The sequence below is a fragment of the Chiloscyllium punctatum genome, chromosome 1, assembly GCF_047496795.1.
Source record: "Chiloscyllium punctatum isolate Juve2018m chromosome 1, sChiPun1.3, whole genome shotgun sequence".
Classification (NCBI taxonomy): Eukaryota; Metazoa; Chordata; class Chondrichthyes; order Orectolobiformes; family Hemiscylliidae; genus Chiloscyllium; species Chiloscyllium punctatum.
The window spans coordinates 47,819,383-47,836,261 of NC_092739.1; the positions used below are offsets into that span (position 1 = coordinate 47,819,383).

General features: G+C 37.3%; 1 protein-coding gene across 2 annotated transcripts in view; it reads right to left on the reverse strand.

The window, feature by feature from the left end:
• Positions 1-851: 851 nt before the first annotated feature.
• rab28 (RAB28, member RAS oncogene family) overlaps positions 852-16,879 on the reverse strand; it is a 144,173-nt gene continuing 128,145 nt past the window's right edge. Inside the window, exons 7-8 of one of the 2 annotated variants that reach the window (XM_072555565.1) lie at positions 4,633-4,733; positions 852-4,129 (exon numbers count right to left, since the gene is read on the reverse strand). In XM_072555565.1, coding sequence (XP_072411666.1) covers positions 4,638-4,733 — 96 coding nt within the window. In that variant the 3' untranslated portion in view covers positions 852-4,129; positions 4,633-4,637. The remainder of the gene's footprint in view (positions 4,130-4,632; positions 4,734-16,879) is intronic. The other variant, XM_072555627.1, reaches the window with a different exon arrangement.

A 16,879-nucleotide genomic window follows, 5' to 3' on the forward strand; every position in this document is an offset into this window, starting at 1 on the left:
AGAGTAACCCACCCAGACACATTCCCCCTACCTTATATTTACCCCTGACTTTGATCAATAATCCCAATACCCATCAATTAAGACGTCACACTAAATTAAATCCACACTAAAGTCTCCTTTTCTTAGCACAAACTTTCATATTCGTTAATAAGTTGCAGGGGCATACACTTAAAATGTTATCCATTAAAAAGAGGGAAGACCTGCCATGTAATTTGCTTTTAATTGCTATCCAGTGACCTTACTTGAGAATGTGCAGCAAAAACTGATTGTTTGCTTGGGTTCTCATAGCCATCCTCTGTAACTTAGCGAAAAGTGTCTTACAAACCCAGGAAAAACAGTGTAAATGCTCTACGACTGGAATTTAATGGTCACACTGATAGGACCTTCCACTAGCTGGCACTGACAACTTGCAACATCTCTGCAGGGGTATTCTCTACCCCAATGTAATGTCAACCAAAGTTATCTGGTGTTGAGTTTCTGAGCAACTCTAGGTTGGCAGCTCTTCAATATCAATGGTGTCTATGGGAATGATGGCCACTTCTGGTACTGCAGGAGGCCCAGGCTGAACATCTTGATTGGAACCCTGGAGAAAAGACAGATCAGGCAGGATCACCAAAATCCATCAGAGAGCACAGAGTACCCAGCTTCATAAATGGACATGGTTATTTGCCAGGTGATACAGTTCAGAGTGATAAATTATGAGCCACATAAAATTTTGACAAACATGAAGCTAAAAACAGACTTTGGAAAGACTCCAAAAAGCACAGTTTTCCTTTGTAGAATAAAGAACCACTCTTCAAATTGTTAAGTTGATTCATTTTAATTAAAATAAAATTCTTAAAATATACAATAATGAATATTTCAAAGTAGCAATGTAAAAAAGTTAAATTGAAACACCTTCAGTAAACATCAGGTTGTTTACCATAAATTGTGTTCAAACATATTCAATGAATCAATCATGCCAACTTCTGAAAATCTCATTGATTTCATTTTATATGTACTAATACATTCCAACAAAGCAGTGAAACATTTTTATTCTAATATATTTGTATACAAATAAAACTTGAATAAAATTTACAATGCAAGAACAATTACATCAATGTTACAACATCAGCTTAGCAATATTTTAAGCAGTTTATTTTCTACATCCTTTATATTGTGCATTGAGCAGTGAGATATGCTTGGAAAGTCTGTAATAAAATGCAATGTCATTCTATTTTTATGCAATACACGACAAAAAATCATTTTGAAATATAAAAAATGTTTTTAAACTATTGATACTGTGTCATTGATATTGCAAATATTGGGCATCTAGTTAACTACTTTTGATACAATGAATCATTTATATTACAGTAGGAATTGTGATGTTTGCAAAAGATTGTAGATAATTATTTTATAATATAATTCATGGTCCTTAGTAAGATGAACTCATATAGTACCTTGTTTGGAATATTAGTGAGAAAGATTGTACTAAAAGTGATCGAAATATTATGTACACTTTTAACTGCTACTTTGAAACCATATACTATACACTGTACTTATGTGGAGTTGACACTGCAAAACTTTCATCTGTTCATGGAGATTGTGCTTTGCTAAACCGCATTTGGACGTGGTTCAAAATGCTACCAACGAAGCACATATATTTGACTGCTTTCACAGAATGCAAGAATACAGTGGTAGTGTACTATCTCTGGGCCACAGAGCCCAGGTTAAAGTCTCACCTGCTCCAAAGGTGTAAAGTAAAATCTCTGAACAAGTTGATTCGAAAATATCTACAAATTAGTACACAATGTGAATGTCTAGAAGTCCTTTTTTGCTGCAATAATTGAGGCATCAAATGGAATGCAATGGAGTTTGTGCTGAAATATAGACTGTTAAAACAAAATATACATGAAAGCAAAAAATCTGTGTGTATCTAGCAAGAGTCAAATATTACTTACTATGAAATTTACAAACATTTAAACATTATGTTTGTAAAACAAAGACTTGTGAAATGTGTTTAGTGTTATATTACTGCATACTCAAGCTGACAGCTGTGAAGTACAGAGATGTGTAAGGAGTCATAAAGAACAAGACCAATATATACCATCAGTTACAAATCAGTTGCATTATCAATAAAATTTGGAAATAAAACAAAACATAGAACAGTACTGACTTAGGAAAGCTCCAATATCAATAATATAATAAAAATATGGAAATTATTCTACAAGACAGTATCTGAGCAGCACGAACTGAAGAAATAACCAGTATGAAAGTAGGAAACACCTGACAAATTTCCTTGATTTTACTGGCGAATGGTCCAGATAAAGTTGATGGTGGGTCTTCATATGGTAGTGCTTGTTTATTTGAGATTTCAGAATATCTGCCATTTCCAGTGAAAAGGAGTTAGACTAAATCTTGGATAAAACTAGGATAAGAAGCCGGTTTAAAAAGAAAATCAGGTTACAACTGAGGCCCTGAAACTTCTAACTGGAAATGATCATTTAGTGTCCTAAAGTTTCAGCATTTTACACCTCATTTTGTTTGGGCTTTTTAAATTCCACCAGTGGCAGGGCAGGGTAGTGTTGTGCTTATGTTAACAACAGCGATACACTTATAGAAGGAGAGACAGAAAGACATTTGAAAAATATGAAGGAGTACACATTAACTGAGTGAAGGTTTTTTTAAGTACATCATGTACATTTTTGCATAATGTTCCTATCCTGGTTACTAAAATCCAACTGTTTAGAACATGAAGCCAACAACTTCCACACACTAACATTATAGGGATCAAAATTATACTCCAAACAGTTTGAAATCCAAGCAAGTGAGAGTTCTCTCCTCAGAAATTCTCACACTGGCGTGAAGTTAGACCAGGCTGCCAGATATACAGTGAAAATTTGGCATTGAAACTAGGCAAAATTGCCATATAAATGCATATTTTGAAAAAGACTCTGCAATGATAATAGTACTCATTGTTTTTAAAGATGAGATAACATAGACAAAAAATGGTAAAACAATACTAAGACTCTTGACAAAACAGTAGAACACACAGATACAGGCATTATTCCAGGGCTTTGTAATGTACAGTCTCAGATCGTGTCACAAAAAGTGTTTACAAAATATACACAGGCAGGTCCGCAAATAGATATATAGAGGAAGGGATGCAAAAGGTCAAAAGCACGCCTGATTTCCAGAAGCAGAAGAAAAAGACCCATAAAATAAAATGAAATGCAAAACTCTGGAAATAAAATGGTTTAGGAAGAACCTCACAAATGTAGGTAAAATATTCAATGGTGTAAGTAAGGCATACCCAGAATACTACATTAGACTAGAAGGACATTGAATTTGAATTACTTAACACAAACTTAATCAAATAAAAGTCGTACTTAAAGACTGATAAATGTATGTAATAAGCAGCCAGGCAAGTAAGTAAGGACAAAATCATTCAGAGTATTCAAAATGCAATTGGATGCTATGTAAGTGTAAATGTATAGAGGGCTAAGCTCAATGGCCAAATTAATTTTCACAAGCTTGACTCTTTATTTGCCCAAGGAGTTTCTTTCATTAGGATTTGGATCATTGTGGCAATCTGCTACAAAGCCTATATTTCTTATTTAAAAATTACAATAAAAATGTGCTGGACTTTTTTGGTATTTAAAACTTTATGTCTTGTTATTTCAAGTTAATTTGCATGGAGTTAAAACATTCTGTAAATGCTGATATACATTAAACTGCACTACTGAATAAATTAGGTTTTTGGTAGCTATAAAAGACATATCTGGTGCAGTTACACCATCATTTGAAACAAAATGGTGAAAATTCTTTCCTAACTCAATTCTGAAAATTATACTCATATGTGTGGTCCAACCTCTTGCATCTCTGTAGTGGACAGTGGCTGCCTTGTATTTCTCAGCACACGGTAACACAGTCAGTCCGTGAAGTCTTTTACTGTGTTACTGAGATGGTTGCTGTCAAAACTAAGTTCCTGAGAAAGAATGGGCCTGTGTGAATGAAGCAGGTTTGCCAAATGTACTAATATGGGGATATGACGGGATCACTGAACTGCACACATTGAACTTCTAGGAGGGTTCACAGTTCTCACCACAGGCTCCTGGCTGTAATTCACAATATCTGCCTTCACTACACGCTGTCATAAAAGAAAGAAAGAGAGATATTATGGATTGTTCAACAAATTAAACATAAAATGTAAGTCAAAATAGATTTATTCAAAATTATCAGTATGCTAATAATAAAATTTATCAATTGCAAGAACGTTAAATAACGTATCATGACATTGCTGCGCACAGTAAGGCAATAAAAGGTAGAATTAGCTTAGTAGTCCATAAAAATAGACATACAACACTTAATAAACTGTCTCTTACTCTGCTTGAGTTAGGTTTTGGTAAACAAAAGACAGAGAAAATATACTAAATAGTGTCAATTATACATTATGGATTTTTATCTCTATATAAACGTGCTAAGTGAATGTAAAATTTACCATACAGAATGGTGTAAATGTACATAAAATCAAGATTAAGTTAAATTCATTTTATGATAAAATAACTCTTTATAAATAAACCACATTTGGTCCTTCACTTGATGAAACATTTTCAAAGAGGAACTAACTGTTTCAAGCTTCTGCTGTAGTACCTGAATTATTGCATGGTGCACACTTTACTCCGGAATTGTGCAGAATTCTGTGATAGATTCGCATCATGTGAGTAATTTACCAACTCAGCCCTGACAATATGCTGTCAACAAAAAGATTCCAGAAATGCAAAAGAATGAGGGAATAGAGAAAAAGAATGAAAAGAACAAATGAAGACAGATTTGAAACATTTCACAGCTATAGGTACCAAGTAAATTGATCATCAATTATAGCAAAATAAAACAGTGAAGCACAAATTTCTCACATGATTTTGTTTTATCACCACTAATGACACACTTAGTTTAAATGGATTACCAGTAATGCTAAGTAATGATGATTGATAAATTCAAACTGAAATGTATAACTACAGTGAAAGAAATGTACAGGACAAAATAAGTAATGAGTTAACCTATACACCATAATTTTTCTTTGCAGAATAAAGAATTGAATTAACCTGTGGTTAAAAAGATAAATTTATGTCGCATGATGTATAATTTAAAGTATTACATAATTGTCTGCTTTATCTCTATATAAAAATATGAAAACTGTTTTAAATACAGTTTGATATAACTGTAATATAACTTTAATATAACTGTATTTTACTGCGCTAACAAAAAAAGCAATATATCGCAGGTTGGCACATAGAGTTAAATCCGCTAAAAAGTGATGCTGAGTTTGGACCCACCACTTCTCAGGGATGTGTTGTATCTACCTAACATTCTAGTCAAATTCAGCTCTACTTCCCTGCTCCGCTTTCATCATTGCATTGGTACAGCTCACACAGCTCCATCTTCCACCTTTGATAAGGGACAAGAGGAGAAGCAACACCATCACCAAAACCACCACAAAAAGCAACACACCAGCAGTACCAGCTGGTTTTTGCTCAGCCATGCATTCCTCCACTGGACAGAACTGACACTGCTTTCATGCTGAATGCAGGTGAGGCCCTAAAACAGTCTCCCAGATCGACACGCCGGAGCATCAGCAAATCAGGAGACTCAGGTTCTCACCACAGCTCACTGTTGACATCCATAAGCTCTTGGAATAAGCCTTTTTTCCAGGTGGAATATGAGGGCACACATCATTAGTGGTCAGTAAAGTGACAATCACTGGAGGGCCACACCACACCGCACTGTCAACTAATTACGTTCTCTCTTCTCCTACACGGAGAGAAAGCAGAGAGATGTGAGTGCTCATAATGGCTTGATATATCAACACCAATCATGTCCTCAGAGTGGTTCATGAGCTAAGAACTTGTCTCAGCTCATGTAGTCTCCTTTTAGTTTGAGAATTTCCACGTAAAATAATCAACAAGGAAGTTTTAGCCTTAAAGAAGATAATGGTTACTTTATTGCAAAACTATAGTATGTAAAAAACACATAAAACTGATAAAATTATTAATTAAAAATTCACAAATACAAAAGTAGGTGAAGACAAAGATACTTGTAAAGGTGAAAGACTCTAAGATTGCTTCAGTCTTGAAGATTCTCCTTCTCAAGCCAAGTCATTGAAACTTGAAGTCAGTTTCGATAACTGTGATGACTTTTGTAGACCAATAATTGGTCTTTGCCTGTGGAGTGGACTTTGGTCAGGAGGATTCTGGAGAGCGAGAGAAAGTTCCTTATTCTTCATTGGTTCTGTGGTTATAGTACGTGCAGATGGCCTGGTGTAATTCAGCAAAACAGCAGCTGATTTTATATGCCTTCCTCCCTGTGCTCTCTTTGACTGAGAATGGTCTCTGATACATTTCAGTGTTCTTCCTGGGGTTCTGCATAAATTGGCTTCTTTCTTCTCTTTTTCATAAACAAAGCAAAACAGCTGCTAACTGAACCATTGTTCCATGAGACAAACAGGTTAATTACATTGAAGTACTTTTCGGTCTCCTGTTTTCCTAAAGGATGCATTTGTGGCCAATTCCACCACTAGGTTGCATATGAAAATGGCACATAAAAGTATTATTCACCTTTCCTGTCCCCCAAGATAGAGATACTTTTCATGCAGTGTCTTGAGTTTGTAAGAGTGATGCATCTATGGCTGACTTCCTCTGCCATTTATATTCAGCCTGCTTGGACGGAGAGTTCTCTTCTTCCCTCTCTTGGGAACATAGGAATAGGACTAGGCCATTCAACAAAGTGAGACTGCTCTGGCATTTATCAAACATTTCAGTACTGGTTACCCACATTATCCCATAACCCTTTATATCACGGACAATCTAATATCTATGAACTTCTACATTCAAAGACTGGGGTTCCAACACCCTCTGCATTACAGAATTCAAAAGATCACTACCCTCTGAGTAAAATAATTTATCTTAATCTTGGTCCTAAATGGCATTCCCCTTCTTTTGAAATTATGTACACTGGTCTAGACTGCCCAGCCAAGAGAAATATTTTACCTGCATTTATCCTGCCTATCCTTTTACGTATTTTGTAAGTTTACTGAGATCACCTTTCAATTCTTCAAATATCTAACACCTAAAGATCCAGTTTGCCCAATCTCTGTAGAGGACATTGGGAAGGAGAAAGCTCTCTTTATGCAGGACAAAACTCAACATCAGGCACGACAGGCCAAACAAAACCTGACTCACACCTGATTCCAGTGGATGAGAGCTGAATGTAGCAGACCATCATGGAATGCTAAATAGTTGTTAGTCAGTCTGCAAGATTGTGAAGGAATCATTTTGGTTTTGTTTATATTCTATTTTTCTGGCGGTCAATAAAGCTTCATGTTTGGAATTATACAGCTGTTTGAGTGTATATGATGTACCCCTCCTGGACAAGGTGCAATCTACAATGGGCGCTAGGAACACAGTAGCACCGACATAGAGAGGGTATTAAGACATTGGGATGGGTTGTAGCTAAGAGTAGGTAAACTGTGTGCTGTGGTGGTTAAGAAGCAATAAGGTTGAGAGATTGAGGTTATGAGGGAGTATCAGCCATATCAGCTATATGCAATAAGCAGCATGACAATGTCAGTGAGGGACAACATTGGATTGCCAACATTTGGCCAGGTGCACAGCAGCCTTCCAAACATGCAAGGAATGCTTTACTTTAGGCGCTTATCTGCCGAGTGGCAAGTTGTGGGAACAGTGTGCTGTAAGATGGGAATAGAATTAGACATGAGGGACGCTTAGGGAGGGCAGTTATTTAATGAGGTGAGTTTGGTAAAATACAGTGAGAAATGTGAATGAATCACAAAAAAAAACTTGCAAAGAATATGAAATTCAGAAAGCAAATGATATGTTACACACCAATCATTTTATAATAAAAGCTAAGTGTGAAGACATCGTGCTGAAATTGTGCAGAACCAGGTCTGGAGTATATATGAACAGATTTGGTCTCCTTGTATACAAATGGATATATAAACACTGGAGAAAATGCAATGAAAGTTTACCAGACAGAATCCAAGGATGGGTAGATGTTATTTAAGCTCAGATTGAATAAACTAAGCCTGTAGAGTTCAGAAAAATGAAAATTAATCTAATTGAATCGTGAAGTTCTTTATAGGTTTGATAAGGTAGACCTTGAGTGGAATCTAGAAATTGGGAGTCAAAATCTCAAGACAACAGACATGCTCCATCACCTACCCCACACCAAAGTTTGCTGCTGATGCCCCACAGCAGGTATGGATGCCCAGTTTTGAGATCCATGATCGTTTCAAACCCGTGGCCATTTAAGAGTAGTTGTCATGCCAGACAACGTGATGGAGGCTACCTTCAATATGAAGATGAGACTTTCTATATAGAAAGAACATGTAATGGTCACTTCTACCAATAATATCATGGACAAATTCATCTGTGACAGGTAGACTGGTGACAACGAGGTCAGGTTGGTTTCCCCTCTTATGAGTTCCCTCACTATCTTTTGCCAATCCACCTAGAATCTATTTCTTGTACAACTTGGCCAGCTTGGTCAGTACTAGTGCTACTGGGCCACTCTTCATGAAGGGATGAAGGTGATGTAACCCATCTAGAGTACACCGTATGCTCTTACCACCATCAGTGCTTCTTTCAAGCAATACTCAATGTGGAAGAGAGCTGCTTTGTCAGTCCAGGGATCTTGGTAAGTGTTAATAGATACAAGGTTTCCTTGCCATCGTTTGGCTGATACATTTTCATTGGTCAATGCTGAGGCTTGCAGGATAATGCCCTTCCAAACATATACCACTATGCTGCCATTCTGGTGAGTCTATCCTGCCCATGAGGTGTTGATGCTGGAGTCTGGGATATCACCATACTCAAGACATCATACCTTCCAGGCAATGTTAGGCTGTTGATTTACTACTAGTCATGGAGTCAGGGATATATAGCACAGAAACAGAAACTTTGGTCCAACTCGTCCATGCTGACTAGATTTCCTAAATAAATATAGTCCCATTTGCCACCATTTGGCCTTTATGCGTCCAAACCCTTCCTATTCATATACACATCCAGATGCCTTTCAAACGTTGTAATTGTATCAGCCTCCACCACTTTCTCTGGCAGCTCATATCATACATGCAACAGCCTCTGCGTGAAAAAGTTGTCCCTCTCACCTTCAACCTATGCCCTCTCGTTTTTAACTCCCCCTACATCCACCACTTCCTTTGGCAGCTCATTCCATACATGCAACACTCTGCATGAAAAATGTTGCCCCTTAGGTCTCTTTTAAATCTTTCCGCTCTCATGTTAAACCTATGTCCTCTAGTTCTGGAGTCCCCTGCCCCATGGATAAGACCTTGTCTATTTATACTATCCGTGCCCCTCATAATTTTATAAACCTCTATAAGGTCACTGCTCAGCCTTCGATGCTCCAGGGAAAATAGCCCCAGCCTATTCAGCCTCTCCCTACAGCTCAAACCCTCCAACCCTGGTAATACCTTTGTAAATCTTTTCTGAACCCTTTCAAGTTTCACAATATCCTTTCGATAGCATGGAGACCAGATTTGCATGCAGTATTCCAACAGTGGCCTAACAATGTCCTGTACAGCCGCACCATGACCTCCCAATTCCTATACTCAGTGCACTGACCATAAAGGAAAGAATATTAAACACCTTTTTCACTATCCTATCTACCTGTGACTCCACCTTCAAGGAATTATGAATCGACATTCCAAGGGCTCTTTGTTCAACAACACTCACTAGGACCTTACCATTAAGTGTATAAGTCTTGCCCTGATTTGTCTTTCGAAAATACAGCACCTCACATTTATTTGATTAAACTCCAAAAGCCCATCGACCCATCTGATTAAGATCCGCTGTCCACTACACCTCCAATTTTGGTGTTACCTGCAAACTTATTAACCATATCTCCTATGTTCACATCCAAATCGTTTACATAAATGATAAAAGTAGTGCAGCCAGCCTTGTGGCGCACCACTTGTCACAGGCCTCCAGCCTGGAAAGCAACCCTTCACCACTACCCTCTGTCTTCTACCTTTGGGCCAGTTGTGTATCCAAATGGCTAGTTCTCCTTCTATTCCGTGTGATCTAACCTTGCTAACCAGTTTCCCATGGGGAACCATTTCGAACGCCTTACTAAAGTCCACATATATCACGTCTACCACTCTGTCCTCATCAGTTCTCTTCGTTAGTTCTTCAAAACACTCAATCACGTTAGTGAGGGTTTCCCTCACACAAAGTCATGTTGACTATCCCTAATCAGTTCTTGCCTTTCCAAATGTACATAAATTTTGTCTCTCAGGATTCCCTCCAACAACTTGCCCGCCACTGATGTCAGGCTCACCGGTCTATAGTTCCCTGGCTTTTTCTTACCACCTTTCTTAAATAGTGGCACCACTTTAGCCAATGTCCGGCACCTCATCTGTGGCTATCGATGATACAAATATCTCAGCAAGAGGCTCAGCAATCACTTCCTTAGATTTCCACAGAGTTCTAGGGTACACCTGATCAGGTCCCTAGTCTGTGAGATAGTTCTTCCAATTTTAACACATGCTTCCAGATGTTAACAAAAAGTACTTAGCAGTTGTTGTTTCCAAAGGCTACGTTAACACCAAGTGGGGGGACTGGATCATTTTTTTGTTTGAATGTGAACATAGGAGATATGGTGGATCCAAAGTGAAAACTCATAGTAGCTTGATATAATTGAGTGACTTCCATTCTTGTTATTAATCAACCAGACGGCTGTGAATCTGGAGTCCCATACAGGCCAGACAAGGAAAGGACTACAGATTTCTTACCTGAAGGCTTTTATTAACCAGCTGTGTTTTTATATCAATCAATAATAGTTTCATGGTTAGTATTAAACTAGCTTTTGTTTTAGGAGAAAGAGAGGACTGCAGGTGCCGGAGATCAGAGCCGCAAAATGTGGTGCTGGAAAAGCACAGCCAGTCAGGCAGTATCTGAGGAGCAGAAGAATCGATGTTTCAAGCATAAACTCTCCGTCAGGATGAAGAGCTTTTGTTTTATTCAATTATTTTATTGAATACAAATTTGAATTGCTGCAATGGGATTCAAAGCTTTGTCTCCAGAGCATTAGCCTGTGCTGCAAAGTTACTAACTCCAGTGGCATTATCACTTCATCAATTTTTTGTATGCTAAGGAAACTGAGGAATTTGAGGATTGCATGGGAAGATAAAGGTGAAGTTCAGTTGAGATCTTGTTGAATTGGCGAGCAGCTAAAGAATACCCCAGCTCTTATTTCTCATATACCTATGCATTGGACACATGCTGTGAATGCACAGTGTAAACTCATCGTCCTATGTATCACCTTCCCTCCATCCCAACCACCCAGATTTGTTCACAGCAGTTGCCAGGAACATCATCTTTCACTTTTGGGAGCTCCAGGAAATTGCAGGAAGATTGGAAACATTAAGCAGTCGAAAACTGGCAGATTTAATCAATTCCAGCATGGAAGTACAAACGTTACATTGGGAATTCTGAGTAATAGCACAAATTTTAAATGCAAGTGGACATCACAGATGCAGTTGAAAGCAGGATGTTGGGATGAAAGTGTTTTCTAAGAAGTCCCAAATAATAATAGACACTAAAAGAGGCAGATGAATGTTAGTCAATTATGTGAACACTATTTAATGAAAAGATCATAAAGTAAATTTAAAATAGTGACCTAAATAATTCAGTTCCAAAAAAGCATGTGATTGCAATTGACTACCTGGGAGAACACCTGTGGTGTTTATACATTTATACTTTGGGCTTGAGACATTCATGGCAAACACATTAAAGCAATTAGTTTAGTTTTTACTTCAAAACAGAATACAACATAGAAGAGAAGGAGAATCAAGTTAGTTCAGGGGGAAAAACAATCACACTAACTGAAGTGTAGTAATGTTGAGCATCCAAGTCAGGAGAAGTCAGGATATATCTTCAAGCTGTTAGAACTGAAGAAATCGTGGTCATCAGGATTGAGAGATTCATGTCAGTGGACTCAGAAAGGAATCATGAAAAACAGTCTCCACAGGAAAGAATCTGGAAAGTGTCAATTGAGTAAAGATTTATGGAAGTGGAGATAGAAGTAATAGTTCTCTGGGATTGCAGGTCAGTAACGGATGGTGCAGGGAAGCAGGTTGAAGATTTGTTTTTATGTTTCTGTTAAAATCTTTCTATCTATTGTCTAAACATATATACATAGGCTTCACAGGAGGCTCCCAAGCACTGAGGATGTCACCTAGACAGGGGACGAAACGTTTGCAAGACAAATTCCCAGCTCGACGAACAGAACCACAACATATATACATAGCTTTTGTTTGTTATTTCTTCTTTCATGCAATAAACTTGTGTTCTGTTGTTTAAGAAAATCTGCAGCCTCTTGGCAAAACGTCTCAATGACTTATTACTGGGTCAACCAATTGCAAAAAATTGAACATATGATCTGTCAAACCAGATTTCTTTCTGGGATCTCACCCATGTGGAGATTTTAACACTTAAAATAAGTAATCAAACAGACCAAAACTAAAGTACCTTGATGGTTGTTCCAAAAGCCGTGTGATCAGCACTGACAGAAATTAGTTCTGTTATTCAGTGACTGCAAAGATATTGACCCAGAAGTTTGATATTTGACTTGTTATAATATATTTCTTTAAAAAAAGACATGAGTAGCCAACTGTAAGGAGTCATTCTCTTGACTGTTTTGAATTCAATTGTTCAACCAGTGAAGTCATAATATCTTCATCCAGATGAATTACATTTTGACGAAGTGCCAAACAAATAAAATCGTGTTTGATTTTCAAATAAGCCAATAAAAATAATCACTTCTTTGAGATGGATGAAATGGACTGACAGTTCCCAAGAGCTGAAACACCACCTGTAAACACTGCTGTTCTCAGGCTGCAATAAGAAGCTCACTGTAAATTGACATTGCCCAGTTTATTCTACGGATCTTGGCTTTTTTTTTAAACAAGATTTCACAAGAGAAGTATTAGACTGCTGTTAAACATCAAGGGGGTCAATTTCCTCAGTTTCTCTAGCCACGTTGTAGAAACAGTGGAAACTTTATTTAAATGCCCCAATCCAATGACCTTCCCCACAAAGGCCTCCCACTTTCACTCAGCACTACCAGGGTCCAATCCTTAATAAGCCACACAAACCATGATTCCCCATGCACTATGACAACCAACTCAATTTCACCATGCCCTTAAACATAACCATAACCTGATCACTATGCCCCATCCTTAACACGCACTAAAGATTTTCAAGCAACATGTGCTCATTTCATATACATTTGATTCATACTGAGTGATTAAATACAAAAATCATAAGAACATAAGAAACCGGGATTAGGCAATTCAGCTCATTGAGATGTTCCACCATTTAATGAAATCATGGCAGATGCAACATCAACGTCATACTGCAACATAATTTTCTTGCATTATCCATATATTTCTTGCTTTTTTTAATACAGGCAATTCCACTGTAACACATCTTTCGTTAACGCGAATTGCCTATAACACAATTGGATGAATAGGGAATGCTGTTTGTAAAACACAAACGTTTAAAGTATGTGTTGGCTATAACGTGATTAGATCACCAACACTTTAAGTGTTGTTTGTATTGTGGTATTTTTATATCGCGCGGGGTCGCACAGGAACGCAGCTATCGCATTCTGGAAGAACTGCCTGTTTGTAGAAATCTATCAATCCCAATCTTGAGCAGACTTAACAATTTAGCAAAGAACTTCAAAGATTCACCACCATATGAGTGAAGAAACTCCTCCTCACCTCAATTCTAAACAGCCTTACCATTGATAACATTTATACAGATTAAGTTTACACACTATATGCAGTTTGAAATCCCTCATGATTATTGTGTTATACTTGTTTCCACACTGTAAGTAATCTAATCTTGTCACATACACTTTATTTTTTGCATTTATACAGTGAATTACATTACATGCGCATGGTGGCCTATAAACAACTTACATCAAAGATGTCTGCCCCTTGGTGTTTCTTAGTTTTAACCAAACTGATGCTGTGTCTTGAACTTTAGAATAAAGGTCATATCACAGTACAATGTTAATAGAGTTAATACACCACCTTTTCCCAAATTCCTCATTTCCTGAATATCATGCGTCTTTGAATATTCAGCTCACTGTTTTCGTTTCTTGCAGCCATGTCTCTATAATGGTGAACAGGTCACACATATGAATTTCTATTTTAGTTGACAATTTACAGGTTTATCATGAATGATGCAGGCATTCAGATACAAACCTTTAATGCAACTTTTCAAAAAGCTATCTTTGTGAACTCTGGCGTTATGTGCTAACACACACTTAAATTTGCAATCGCTTTTCTTTCCTGCCAAATTCAGGTTATCATTACTTCTTTAGCTAGCTTGACCTACTGCTGCGGGATTCCCACTTTATGCACTCAGTTCTCCCCTACATCATCCTTTCCACTCCCTTCCATAGTATTACACATGTTGTTAGTACCTACATGGATCAAGGCAATGGCATTCTCTATTTCACACTGTAAGTCTTTCTGCAACTCTAAGCAAATATCCTAAACCCCGGCTCCAGACATGCAACACAGTTTTATGGATTCTCATCATAAACAACAGAGAAATGTCTCTCTCTTACTACCAGTACATTTATTTCAACTATCACTCCACTTGAATGCCTAACTGTAACATAGTGCCATCACCAGTTTGCTCATCCTCACTAGTCCTTGCACTCATCCATTCAAGCTGCGAAGACCTCAAGTCTATTGGATAATTGCAGGGGCTGAAGCTCTTCCCTCCCTCCTTCTCAATCTCCTTAACTAATTGATTTGCAGTCATATCCTTAGTCCTTGGCCAAATCAATGACACTAAACTAAAAGTGGTGTGACTGTCCTCTGGAACAAATTTCAACATTACTTTTCCCTTCCACAATGCATCACAATGTCTGCAACTCAACTTTCAACTCAATAACTCTGAGATGAAGCTTCTCAAGCTGCAGACATTTGTTGCGGATGTGTTTTACATGGAATCCTTGGCTTGTAGGAGCTACCAAAATGCTGCAGCCATGACACATCACTTACCCTGCCAAACTTGTATCAATTGAATTTATTCACTGATATCAATAAATTTATAGTTCCCACACCCACCCAACGCTTGGCTTCACATTCTGTACAGGTTATCGACACTGAGAAACTCTTAGAGATGTGGTGGCACATTACTAATCTCACTGCATTAGCAATCCAGAACCCCAGACCAACATTTGGATTCTCACCTCGCTGTTAAAACTTTGGATGGAAAAGCTGACTTTTCTTTTTCTAAACATCGCAAATCTTATTTTATCAATTCCTCATAGTTTGCTAACTGACTTGCCAATTTTCACATCATTCAGGAAGATTCCATCCAATGAGCCAGCTCTGCTAAAATAGAGAAAACTGCTCAAGGTAGTCAGCTAATTAATTAGTTACTGCTTCAGAGAGCCTGTATATTCCTGTTTAAGTGTAAGAGGTAAATGTTTTAAAATTAGGGTTGTCCTTTCAGGACAGAAAGGAGAATTTTTCTCTTTGAGGGCTCAGTGACTTTGGAACTCTGCCTCAGAAGGCTTTAGAGGTGAGGCCAGTGAATATTTTTAAGACAGAGGTGGATACATTCTTGTTGGTAGAATTAACAAATATGGGGATAGATGGGAATGTGAAAATCAAAGCATTCCAATCAGCCATAGTCTTCTCAATTGGCAGGATAGGCTTAAAGGGCTGAATTGTTGGCTCCTGCTTCTATTTTATGTACACATATGAACTAAACCTACTCCTTTTAAACAATAACTTAACATTTTAAAATACGAAATTTTGGTTAGTTGCTAAATGTAAACAAACATTTGAATTGAGACTGAGATTAACTCTTAAGATCCCCTCACTAACCTAACTCCTGCCATCACCCTCTGTTTCAAGCAGTATAGAGTTGCAAAAAAAATTCAAGCAGCTGAATATTTTTAAAATTTAAGTTGTAGTATAAAAGCAAAACATTGTGTTTTTATAATTCACAGTGGACAAGTAAGTATTTGCAAGTATTCAAAAGTAATTTCTTCAGCAAACAAGTGATGTCAATCTGTTCAAAATACATCAGATTCACTTCTAAATGAAGCCATGTCAACATGAATGATGCTTTGCATATTCTTCTATCAGGTGAAATGATATAAACATGAAACTAGAAAATAGCTTTCGAGTGGTCAGAGTTGAGTTCTGTATTATAAAAAGGCAAATCTTGAGCATGATGGTTAGCTAATGAGTGCTCTGCTAAGGTTTCAATTGATCACCACCTCATCTTATTTAAAAGTCTGAATTAATCAAACCTTCCCTGTTGATGTGATCACAAAAACTTACTGTCTTCCACATAAGGTTATCCTGAGTTTCCAGCAGTCCTATTTAATCACAAAGCTCCTGATCTATTCATCCAGAAAAATATGCAATACATCCAAACTAACTTCCAAAATATTGCTGGAATTACAAGACCTAGTTGCAAGAACATGCCAGCTAATAACAGAACTGGACAGTCAACTTTTCTTTGTCAATATATTTTGTAGAATCAAATCAACCCAAACCACAGACCTTTAGATACAATCAGACACCATTTTGAAGTTACAGTGTATCATGGGAATCTCTAGAGAATTCCTAATTTGTTGTGCACATTTGAATTTCAATACAATCTTTAAACTTCACATCCTAATTGAAATTCAAAGAAAAAACATATTTACGTTAAGACAAATGTCTATTTAAACTTTCTAATTGAAGCCAAAAGTTTTAAATTGCAGCAAATGTGGAACCATTGAAGCATATCAATTTTCAAATTATACTTGATTATTAATG